The sequence below is a fragment of the Citrus clementina genome, unplaced genomic scaffold (assembly GCF_000493195.1).
Source record: "Citrus clementina cultivar Clemenules unplaced genomic scaffold, Citrus_clementina_v1.0 scaffold_8, whole genome shotgun sequence".
NCBI classification, from domain to species: Eukaryota; Viridiplantae; Streptophyta; class Magnoliopsida; order Sapindales; family Rutaceae; genus Citrus; species Citrus x clementina.
Window position 1 is genome coordinate 16333413 of NW_006262022.1, and position 12041 is coordinate 16345453.

The window sequence follows — 12041 nt, forward strand, 5'->3', positions numbered from 1 at the left end:
TTATGCTAGTTTTTCTATTTGGTTGAGGGTGAATTCAAAACCCCAAACATGTCATATGATTAATGTTCAATTTCTATCATTCAATTTATTTAATTGAGATTGTTTATGTTCTTCTATAATTAATGTTTATGATTTTATTCTTATTTTATTTAAGTGGCCAATTAGATAGGACTTGAATAAACTCCATTGTTAGATTAAAATTCTTAATTCGTAATTGTCATGATATTTTAATCATTAGTAGCAGGTTGTAATTAGTTATTGCCTAGATCAACCTAACATCTTTCTCTATTTAATGCTTCCATTATCTTAAATTTAAAGAGCTTGTTTTAAATTATTTAATAGTTAGAGATTAGGTGAAGAGCTTGTTTTGCCTAATGACACACTAAGGAAAGATTGAGACTAACAAAGCTTATTGTTGTCTACGGTTCATAGTTTCAATATAAATTGATGATAGAATTGATATATTATGTTCATGTTTGGTGGTGGCGAATGATCATTTAACCAAAGTTTTCATCATTATTATTTATTTCTCCTTTAATTAGAGTTTTTATTAAATTTTTGTTTTCATAGTTTAAAAATTTAGTTAAAAATTCCCCTTTTATTTATAATTGGCATTTTCTTTAGTTTGATTAATTTATATTAATTATTTCTATTATTATTTTATTTTAAGTCTTGCTTTAGAGTTGATAATAAATATAACTAGCATAGTCTCTGTGGGATCGATCCTTACTCGTTCTGTACTAATTATTTATACTAGTAGTAAGGTTTTAAATTTGGTGTATTCAACGACACTACCAACTCGCCCATTCTAGAGCTACCCATGCAACTTGTGCAAGTTGCCTAAATATATAGATATTTTACAAGTGTAGATAAGCGTAAAGAATTTTAAATATGCACAAGTTCTATAGTGTGTCGAAAAGTTCTAAAATCGAGCCATGCTAGCACACTTTGGCATAGATTTGGGCTCTTGGTCTCGGAGACTTGGGTGAGCCGTTATTTATCGCACCTTAGGTTGCCTCTAAGCGCACCTCGAGGTGCCAATTTAACCTCCTTTGAGGAAAAATTCAAGTGTCTCATGACACTAAGCTCTGATCCATTGAATCAAATTCTTAAAAGTCTTGTAAGACTGACCACCTTCTATAACATTAGTCCATTATGATTCATTTCAGTTTCAAAGTACTTGATCCACATTTTTTCATAATTTTTTTCTCTTTGTTCTTCCAAAGAGAACACACACAACCATAAAGAACTTTATTTTAGATTTTATTTTAGTTGTGACTGGACTTTGAACATTTTTTTTTAGGAACATAACTTTTGTTGAGTAGTGTCCCATATTGGTTGGTAAAGGGGAGATACTTGAGTTAATAAATAGGATAAGTCATTCTATCAAATAGGCTAGTTTTTTGGGTTAGATACTTGAAAATCCTAGTCCAACCCCCAACAATTAGTATTGGAATTAGACTCTATTAGCCAAAATGTGGTAGTAGAACAAATCAGATGTGTCGAATGAAAGGACGAGAGTCAGCAGCGGTTTTGCCCAAAGGGGATTATTGAGTTGTTTCCCGTATTGGCTAATAAAGAGGAGATACTTGAATTAATAAGTAGGATGGTTACTCAACCCAATAGGCTAGTCATTTAGGTTGGACACCTAAAAATCTTAGGCCAAGCCCCCCCAACAATTGGTATCAGAGCTCGACTCTAGTAACCAGAATGTGGTGGTGGAACAATTCAATTGTGTTGAACAAAAGGATTGGAGAAGGATTATTGAGTGTCCCACATTGGCTAGTAAATAGAAGATATTTGGGTTAATAAGTAGGATAGGTCACTCCACCCAATAAACTAGTCTTTTGGGTTTGATATCTAAATGTTTTAGGCCAAGCCTCCAATCAATTGGTATCAAAGATAGGCCCTAGTAGCCAGACTGTGGTGGTAGAACAACTCAGGTGTATCGAATGAAAGGATCGAAGTTCCTCGGTGGTTTTGTCCAAAGGGGGATTTTGAGTTGTGTCCCTCATTGGCTAGTAAAGGGAAGGTAATTGGGTTTATAAGTAGGATATGTCACTTTACCAATAAGCTAGTCTTTTAGATTGGATACTTGAAAATTCTAGGCTAGGCCCCCCCAACTACTTTTATCTTTAATATCACTCCTAAGCTTATCTATTCCATATCTTTATTTTAGGGAAAATATCCACAGTCCATCTGTTTGTTTTGCTTTTTTCAAAAATATACAAACTTTTTTTTTTCAACGCAACATCTGAAGTTTGTCTTTTATTGCACTCTTTCACTTCCGTCTAACCGCTGTTAGAAAGTTGCTCACATCATAGGGGTAAAATGGGCATTTCATTCGAATATCTAAAATTATGCTATATTATGCTAATTTTTTAAAAAAAGAGCAAAATGACGTCATTTAACGCGATTTGAAAATTAAAAAAAAAAAATAAAATTGATGTTGTTTAACTCAATTGAAAGAGAAAAAATAAATACAAAATTTCTAAATCTAGCAAGTAACAAACACTATTTTCCTCCAAAAAAAATAAATACAAATTTTTTAAATTTAGCAAGCAACAAACACTATTTTCCTCCAATTTCTAGCATCCACATTTGCGTTTAACTCTATTACTTGAAAAAAAATAAATCCAGTCAATTTATCTCCAATTTCCATTTATTTTGGGTTAAATTGTAATTTTGAGGGGTAAAAAGGTCATTTTATTAACATTCCGTTAAATCCATTAACGAAGATCAGACAGAAGTAGACGAATGCAACAAAAGAAAAACTTCAGGTAGCGCGCTCAAAATAAAAAGTGTTTGTGTATTTTTGAAAAAAACAAAACAAAAAGGTGGACAGTGGATAATTTCTCTTTTTTTATTTTTTATTTTTTTCTCTCTTTTGATATTTTAATTGGGAAATTGGGAGAAATTCTCCAGATTGTTAGTATATCAGGTTCTGCATTAGAAAGAAAAAAAAAGGTTTCTTGTTGATTAAGTATCTTTAACTTGTATCTAAATCAACCTGCTGGAGAAAGAGTACGGGAACTGGTGTACGGTATTACCATGACTATAATTGATTCATCATCAATCAGCCTTGTACACTAAATGCAATTCAAGGCCAGCACAGCTGCTGCTGCAGGCCAGAAGGCAGCACTCTGAATGTTCAACTTCTCTGCTACTTTAATACCCTGCTCAACATTCCCATCAGCAATAACATAAGTGATGTTCTCATGAGTTTCTCTTGCATTGCTATCTTTTATGAGCTCCTCTCGTTTCCGTGGCATGACCCTCATAAGTGATTCAGTTAACTTCCCTAGTTCACTTCTATCCTCCCAGGTTTCCAATCCATCTGGAATGGATATCAGATGGATTTGATCCAATACGTAGTTCTTTTCTTCTAATATATTCATGACTTGCCTGTGATTATACTCGGTGTTAGAAAGCGTGATTGTGAAACCATGCTTAACCAACCATTGTGAAACTCCAGCATGGGTATTATAAGGCCTTGTGCAGGATATGGTTATACCAGAACATATGGACTGCTTATTTCTCTGTACGCTTTTCTTAATTTCTTTACAGACATATCCCAATTGTTGATTCTGGGAATCTGCTTCACTGTTGATTTCATTTTCCAGGTCAATTTGTTATAATTGTTTCTCATGTTATTGACCTTCTTGCCTTTTGCTGGAGTTTAAAATCTTGTTTCTGTCTCGTTCAACTGTTTTTTAATCTTAATGTCTGCTCTATTTCTATGAAATGTCATTCTCATGCAGGTTTAAAAATACGTTTGTTTATGGAGTTATCTGGAATAATTGAGTTTGAATTCAAATGATTAGACAGGAGATCACATAATGGCCCTTGCGAATCATTTCAAATCATCACTGTTTCATGAAAGCTACCCTTGCCGAAGTCTGCCATCAGCAGCTCCATTATTGAAGCTATCATATCATTAACTTATAATTTTCACATTGTCAGCTTTGAAATTTAATTTGAAATATTATACCAAACCTAAGTCAGGATCCCATGGGATTAATTGGTAATAATGGCCAAAGAATCCAGAATTTTTTTGGTATAGCTGCACTTTTCTGATTGATGGCTCTTTACTTGGGTTCTAATGCCAGTGTCCAAGCCCTGATCCATACAAGGAAATTCTGAAAAAATCTTGTTAGACGAAACAACTTCTCGGAGGAGCCAATGCTTACTTTCTTGCCTTGATGTGCACTGATTTTTGTCACGGAAAACTGATCATCAAAATAAGGCTAACACAAGAAATGTAGCTTATAATTTAATCATTATTTGGTTGGTTGCAAGCGTGCAACCTTTGCTTTAGGCTACCGACCTATAACTAGAAATTTGTTCCTCCTAGTTATAATGATCTATTGCTTATAATTGAACCAAAATGATAATAAAAATGCAACAAACTTGGAAACATATTGGTTGCGTTGGCAATTGTCTATGCCTTGACCCATTCAAGGAAACTCTGAAATGTCTTGCTAGATGAACCACCTTCTCTGACACTACTCAGGGCTTTTCCCTTGAGTTCCAAAGCCCTTGCTTTGTAATTTTGATCCCGAAACATTTGATCCACCTTGTTCTTAATTTCTTCTCTTGTGAAGATCCCGCTTTCGTTTCTGTCAAGCTTCAATCCCACCTTCCAAACATCACAAATGTAGCTCTCGTTCAGGAATTGTTCAGCAAAGTATGGCCAGCACAAGAAAGGAACCCCGTTGCTTACACCTTCCATGGTAGAATTCCAACCACAATGGCTCAAGAAACAGGAAATGGAAGGGGGATTAAGCACTTTATACTGAGGGGCCCAACCGATTATCTTCCCCCGAGTGGCTACTCTCTCTTGAAATCCATCTGGGTATGCGGCATTTGCTTCATTGGTAATATCCGATCTCACGACCCACAAAAACGGCCTATTGGAAAGTTCAAGTCCTAGTGCTAATTCTTGAAATTTAATCTTCTCCAAAACTGTGGAGCTTCCAAATGCAACATAAATAACTGAGTTTGGTTGTTGTTGCTCAAGCCATTCCAAACAAGTTGAGTCCTCTGGCCAGAAGTATCCGGTTGAATTGCCTAGCCGGTTGCTTGCCAAAAGTGGTCCTATTGGCAGAACTTTTGGAGCCACGGTGAAAGCCGCTGGCTCAAGGTCATATGTTGAGTTACAAAACTGGAAATCTGCCACTCTCATGCCTTGCATGTTTTCTGACAAATAATCAAAGAAACTTTTCTGCCTGGTCAAGTCACCAAGGCGGGCCCAAAAAACGTCTGCAGAGTTTATTACGGCCATATTTGGGGCCAACTCAATCATTTGTTTCCTGATTGGTGTACCTGAAGTTGAAAACAGAACAAGGAAACTTCTCACATAAGTGTCACCAGCTCATGGTTGTCTATTCAAGAGAACACTTAAGAGAAGTGTTTGGGAGGGATACTGTTTGGGACAAATGCGTCGAAGGGACCAGGAATGACGAGCAGACATCTGATGGCGGAGTTCTGCGAACCGATGTGTTCCGTTAAAGCCTAGCGCGTGGAAGAACAGGATCAGAAACATCCTGCTCGTCCACGATGTTGTCGTCCGCGAGGCCAATTCCTATAAAAGGCATGAGGCCATTCCAGCTAGAGATCGAGAGGCGAGGAGACCCGGTCGACGGCAGTTGGCAAGACGTGCTCTCCAGCACGAGAATCTAGGCACAACAGCCACGCTTTCCCCAGAACCGCGACGTAACACGCAAGATCTCACAGAGCCATGACAGCCACACTTTCCCCAGAACCGTGGCGTAACACGCAAGGTCTCACAGAGCCGTGGCAGCCACGCTTTCCCCTGAACCGTGGCAGCCACACTTTCCCCTGAACCGTGGCGTAACACGCTAGATCCCATGTTTTGCCCATAACGCAGCAGTTGAAGTCCCATACCGTCTCGAAAAGAGCGGAAGACTGAGATTCAGAGGAAGCCTATAAAAAGGTAGCGAACGAAGGTAAAAGGGTTGGCATTCTTGAGAAAAGGGGAGAAAACCACAAGAAACGCCATAAGACCTGTGGCAAGCTTTTCCCGAACCTTCATATCTGACTTGAGCGTCGGAGGGTTTGCGCCGGGAAAACAACCGGCGTACTCTGACTTATCTGTGTACGCAGGGACCTCCGGAGAAGAAGCCTGGCGAGGAGACCTCCTGGTAGTGACGAAGTTGATCGAGCAGAGATCCTGATCGTAGAACGAGGAGAACCGGAATCTCGCATCAACATTTTGGCGCCGTCTGTGGGGATCCAGAGCAAAAAGCTTCTGTCGATAGCAAGAAGAGGGGGGGAGTAAGCGAAAGGCAATGGAGATAGGAGGAAGTAGCGCACAAGGGGGTGACATAAGGCTTAACGATTCCGTGACGCTGAGGGAGGTAATCAGCGAAGCACGGGAAAAAGTCATGTTCGACCGGATGGAGCGAATGGAAAAGCAGATGGAAACCTTGACAACCATCCTGCATGAGCTGCGGAACGAGCGAAGGGTAACCCAAGAGGGAAGGGTGAGAGGCGGTGGAGCGTCACCAGGTACCGATAGTGCGGAGAGAAGTCAAACCGCTGGGAGATTTGGTGGTGAGAGAGGTAACGTACCTCTGCGAGGAGAATTTCATAGAGAAAGAGAGCAGTCCCCGGTAAGACAGACTTGTGACGGGGGCGACGGGGTGGTGAATGCAGAGGAAACAGAACTGAGGCAACACTTACATGATGTAGAGCGAGAGCGGGATCAAGCTGCAGCGCGCGACCCTGGTCGCGCAGGACAGCTGGAGGAGGAAGTGCGAAGGCTAGCGCAAATAATTGATGACATGCAAGGGAGGAACAGAGCCCCTGGTTGGAGGATAATGCTGGACGGGGAATCACCGCTCGCAGCAGAGATCATGAGGGCAGTTATTCCAAGAGATTTCCGCCTCCCCGACCTCAGATACTCGGGAAGAACTGACCCGCTGGTGCACATAGAGCGCTTCAACGACATAACGGGGGTCCAGGGATTATCTCCATCCCAAAGGTGCAGGGTGTTCCCACTATCCCTTGAGGGACGTGCACGAGAATGGTACAGGAAACTTCCTCGGGGCAGCATAAAAACCTTCGAGCAGATGTGCCAGGAATTCGCAGAGCAGTTTAGTGGGGCAATGTCACCGGAAGATGACGTGATGGAGCTGAAGAGCATGAAACAGGGGGAGCAAGAAACCCTTCGGGAATTCATCAAGAGGTTTCATCGGGCTGTCCTCGACTTGGGAGCCTTCAACCACCCTCAGGCGTTAAGGGGACTGAAAGAAGGGGTGAAGATAGGAAGGCTGTGGTACAATTTGAGAAGCCCAGCTATTCAAACGTATGCAGCCGCATACGAACAGGCTAAAAGAGACATCGAGATTGAGGAGGAGAAGGCTGCACGGATCAAGACAGACCAGTTGGAAGGGTTAGGGAGGAAAGAGAAGAAAGCATTACCAACTAATGGACCGAACAGGAGGAGGGACCACCAGATCTCCGGTAGTGGAGCAGGAGGTAGGGTAATTGCTTACCAGCCTCATCAGAGGCCGCCACAGTATCAGCGCAGCAGGGCGCCACCTCCTCGCTCCCCAGCTAGGGAGCCTTGGAGAAGACATGATTCGGCATCCGGCGATCTTCATCAACATTCCCACGGTAGCAGGACAAGCAGACCAGAAGCACTCCCACCGCCCCCAACTCACAGTGGGGCAAACAGAGAAAGAGCAGTGCATCTGGTCGACCAGAACCAGGACTATGGGCGGTACACTCCCTTGAAGATGCCCCTGGATGAGGTGTACGAGGCCATAAAGGGTCGAGGGCTGCTGCACCTCCCTACACCAATAACAAAGCTACCCAACAGGAGGGATAGAGGACGTTATTGTAAGTTCCATGGCACCCATGGCCATACCACAGCAGAGTGTAGAGATCTCAAGACCCAGGTCGAAGATTTGGTGAGAAATCGGTACCTGGACGAGTTTATGGATGGGACTTTCCCGATGGTGGCCACAACGGATGAAGGGGAGCAGAGTGAAGGAATCTTGAGACGCGAGCCGCCCGCAGCGAGGGTGATAGCTGGGGGCCCAACGTTGGCCGGAGATTCGAACAGATCGAGAAAAAATTATGCCAGATACGCCATGACCAGTAAAGAGATACTCTTCAACACCCCAGCAGCCAAACGAGCAAGGGTCAGGCAAGTGCCAATCATGTGGACGGATGAGGATGAGGAAGGGATTCTATACCCCCACGAGGACGCTTTAGTCATCAAGGCTACGATCGCTAGCAAGAAGTTTGACCGGATACTGGTTGATACGGGGAGCTCAGTTGATGTGCTATTTAAATCAACTTTGGAAGAAATGGGAATAGCCGACCGGAAGTTGGAATACACCAACACCTCCTTGAAGGGGTTCGGAGGAGGGAAGCTGGTCCCTCTGGGCGTGGTCGAACTGCCTATCACAATCGGGGGCCCCCCGACAGAAAGAACAATGATACTGGACTTCGTCGTAGTGGACGAGGAAGGTCCTTACCAGATGATCCTAGGTCGGCCATTTTTAAGGATGAGCAAAGCGGTGCTGTCCAACCATTATCTAGCTCTGAAGTACCGGGTGAATGGGGTAGTCGGAGTGGTACGAGGAGACCAGAGGATCGCAAGAAGCTGCTACTCCTCGGCAGCAAGGGAGGCGATGCAGATAACATCCCTCGATACCCGAGTGGAAAACAAGACTGGCAGACAAGAACCCGTAGAGGATCTGGAAACAGTAAGCATGGGACCAGAGAACCCGGGAAAGACGATCAGAATCGGGTCGAGACTTGAGGGAGAGCAAAAGCAGGAGTTGGTGAAATGCTTACAGGCTCACGCCGACGTGTTTGCCTGGGCACATGAGGACATGCCAGGGATTGACCCAGAGGTAGCATGTCATAGGCTGGCAATAAAGAAAGGTGCTCGGGCAGTAAGGCAGAAGAGGAGGTGCTTCAACCAGGAGAGGTATGAGGCTGTAAATGATGAGGTGGAGAAGCTTCTGAGAGCAGGGTTCATTCGGGAAGTCAATTACCCGGAGTGGATATCAAATGTGGTGTTGGTAAAGAAGGCAAACGGCAAGTGGAGGATGTGTGTGGATTTCACAGACCTCAATAAGGCGTGCCCAAAAGACAGCTTCCCTTTACCAAAGATCGATCAGCTAGTAGATTCAACGGCTGGACATGGTCTGCTTAGCTTCATGGACGCATTCTCGGGATACAACCAGATCCCCATGTACGAGCCGGATGAGGAGAGCACGGCTTTCATCACTAACCAAGGTCTGTTCTGTTACAGGGTGATGCCATTCGGTCTCAAGAATGCTGGGGCCACCTATCAAAGGCTGGTGAATAAAGTCTTTAAGCCCTTGATCGGGAAAACCATGGAGGTGTACGTGGACGACATGATCACCAAGTCCAAAGTCCCGAAGGAACATGTCAGACATCTCGAGGAGACGTTCGAGCTTTTGAGGAAGTATAAGATGAAGCTCAACCCGGAGAAGTGTGCTTTTGGGGTCGAGTCAGGGAAATTCCTGGGATTCATGGTGAGCCATAGGGGGATTGAAGCAAATCCCGAGAAGATCCAGGCGATTGTGCAAATGACGTCTCCTCGAAACCTGAAGGAGATGCAGAGCCTCACGGGGAGGCTGGCGGCGTTGAGCAGATTCATATCCAAGGCTACAGATAAGTGTCAGCCATTCTTTCAAGTGATAAGGAGGGGAAAGAAAACGGAATGGACCCCAGAATGCGAGGAAGCCTTCCGGAACTTGAAGCATTACTTACAGCAAGCCCCGCTACTGTCCACACCGAGGGATGGGGACAAGTTGAATCTGTATTTGGCGGTATCTGATCGGGCCGCCAGTTCCGTTCTAGTGAGGGAGGAAGAAGGAATTCAGTATCCGATATACTACACCAGCAAGGCCCTGCTCGACGCTGAGACCAGATACCCAACGACGGAGAAATGGGCACTGGCCCTTGTGGTTGCTGCTCGGAAGTTGAGGCCGTACTTTCAAGCATTCCCGGTCTCGGTAATCACCAACCAGCCATTGCGTCAAATTCTGCACAAGCCGGATGCCTCTGGTCGGCTCGTCAAATGGGCTGTAGAGCTGAGCGAATTCGACTTAGACTATAAACCCCGCGCGGCGATAAAGGCCCAGGCAATGGCCGATTTCGTAGCTGAGTTCGCGGAGCCCGAAGTATGCTTGGGTCAGCAAGATGCAGATGTAGGCAACGACGAAACTCAAGTATGGCAGATATCTGTGGATGGGTCATCAGGAGAGCGGGGTTCAGGAGCAGGGATTGTCCTGGAAGGCCCAGAGGGGGAGGAGATCTCTTATGCTGTAAAGTTGGAATTTGCAGCCACAAATAACCAGGCAGAATATGAAGCCTTGATAGCAGGGCTGGAATTGGCTAGGGCCGTGAAAGCGGACAGAGTTAAGATCAGAACCGATTCCCAGCTGGTTGCGAATCATGTCAGTGAAAGATTCCAACCAAGAGAGGAGAAGATGGAACAGTACCTAAGGATAGTCAGGCAGATGATGGGGAAGTTCGAAGCAGTGGAGGTGATACAAATCCCCAGGGAAAAGAATAGTCGAGCAGACATTTTGGCTAGGATGGCAGCCGTCGCCGACCCAAAAATGCCAAAGTCGGTCCCCCTAGAAGTGAAGTCTCGCCCGAGTATCGAGCAAAATTTGGGGGTGTTGCGGATAGAACAAAAAAGCTCGTGGAGGGACCCGATAGTTTCATACCTTAGAGACGGGGTCTAACCACCAGATAAGCTACGGGCTCGGAAGATTAGAGCTCAGGCCTCGAGATACACGATGATCGATGGGGTACTGTATCGACGAGGATATACATTACCGTTCCTTCGGTGTTTGGACGATGACGACGCGGATTACGTGCTGAGGGAAGTGCATGAAGGAATTTGCGGAAATCATTCTGGCGGGAGGTCCCTGGCCCACAAGGTTCTAAGGCAGGGATATTTCTGGCCGACGATGCACCAGGATGCGCAAAGGAAGACCAGGAGCTGTGCAAGCTGCCAGAGTTTTGCGAATTTCTCTAACCAACCACCAGAGAAGCTCACCTCCATGGCCTCCCCTTGGCCATTCGCTCAATGGGGAATTGATCTGATCGGCCCATTGCCGAAGGGACGAGGAGCAGCAACACATGCGATAGTCGCTATAGATTACTTCACGAAGTGGATAGAGGTAGAAGCCCTTAGCAGGATCACAGAGAAGAAAACAACAGACTTCGTGTGGAGAAACCTGGTCTGTCGATACGGGATCCCATATGCCTTGGTAACGGATAATGGCAGGCAGTTCGATAATCACAGCTTCAGGGATTTCTGCCAGAACCTCGGGATAGAACTGAAGTATTGCTCGCCTGCTCACCCTCAATCGAATGGACAAGTAGAAGCAGCCAACAAGACAGTCAAAAGGCTTCTGAAAACCAGGCTCGGAGCAAAAAAGGGTGCGTGGGTTGACGAGCTGTCAGGTGTACTATGGGCATACAGAACAACCCACAAAACCGCAACGGGGGAGACACCGTTCGCTTTGGCTTTCGGACATGAAGCGGTCGTGCCGGCTGAGGTAGGAACGACCACACACCGGACAGATCATTTCAATGAACAGGAGAACGACGAGCAGATATGTTTGAATCTTGATCTGCTAATGGAGAGGAGGGAACAAGCAGCCGAGCGATCAGTCACTTACCAACAGAGGGTTGCTCGGTATTATAACCAGAAGGTGAACATACGGCAATTCAGGGTCGGAGACTGGGTACTGAGAAGAGTGAATCAGAGCACCAAAGATTCGACTCAAGGAGTGCTGGGACCGAATTGGGAAGGGCCGTATAGAGTCAAGCAGATAGCGGGGCCCGGAGCTTACAAGCTGGTTCGCGCGGACGGCCACGAAGTGAAACGCCCATGGAACGCAGCACACCTCCGAAATACTTCCAGTAAGACTTGCTCACATTTTAAAGCATTTCTGCTCATGCTGTCTATCTTTATTTTTATGTTTATGTCGACAATTTCATGTAAGTCAATC

At 44.8% G+C, this 12041-nt stretch overlaps 1 protein-coding gene across 1 annotated transcript; it reads right to left on the bottom strand.

Moving 5' to 3' along the window:
• Positions 1-4441: 4441 nt before the first annotated feature.
• LOC18035419 (UDP-glycosyltransferase 83A1) lies at positions 4442-5284 on the bottom strand. The gene has a single exon (XM_006423865.2). It carries the CDS (start codon positions 5282-5284, stop codon positions 4442-4444), a length of 843 nt encoding a protein of 280 aa, XP_006423928.2.
• Positions 5285-12041: the final 6757 nt, after the last annotated feature.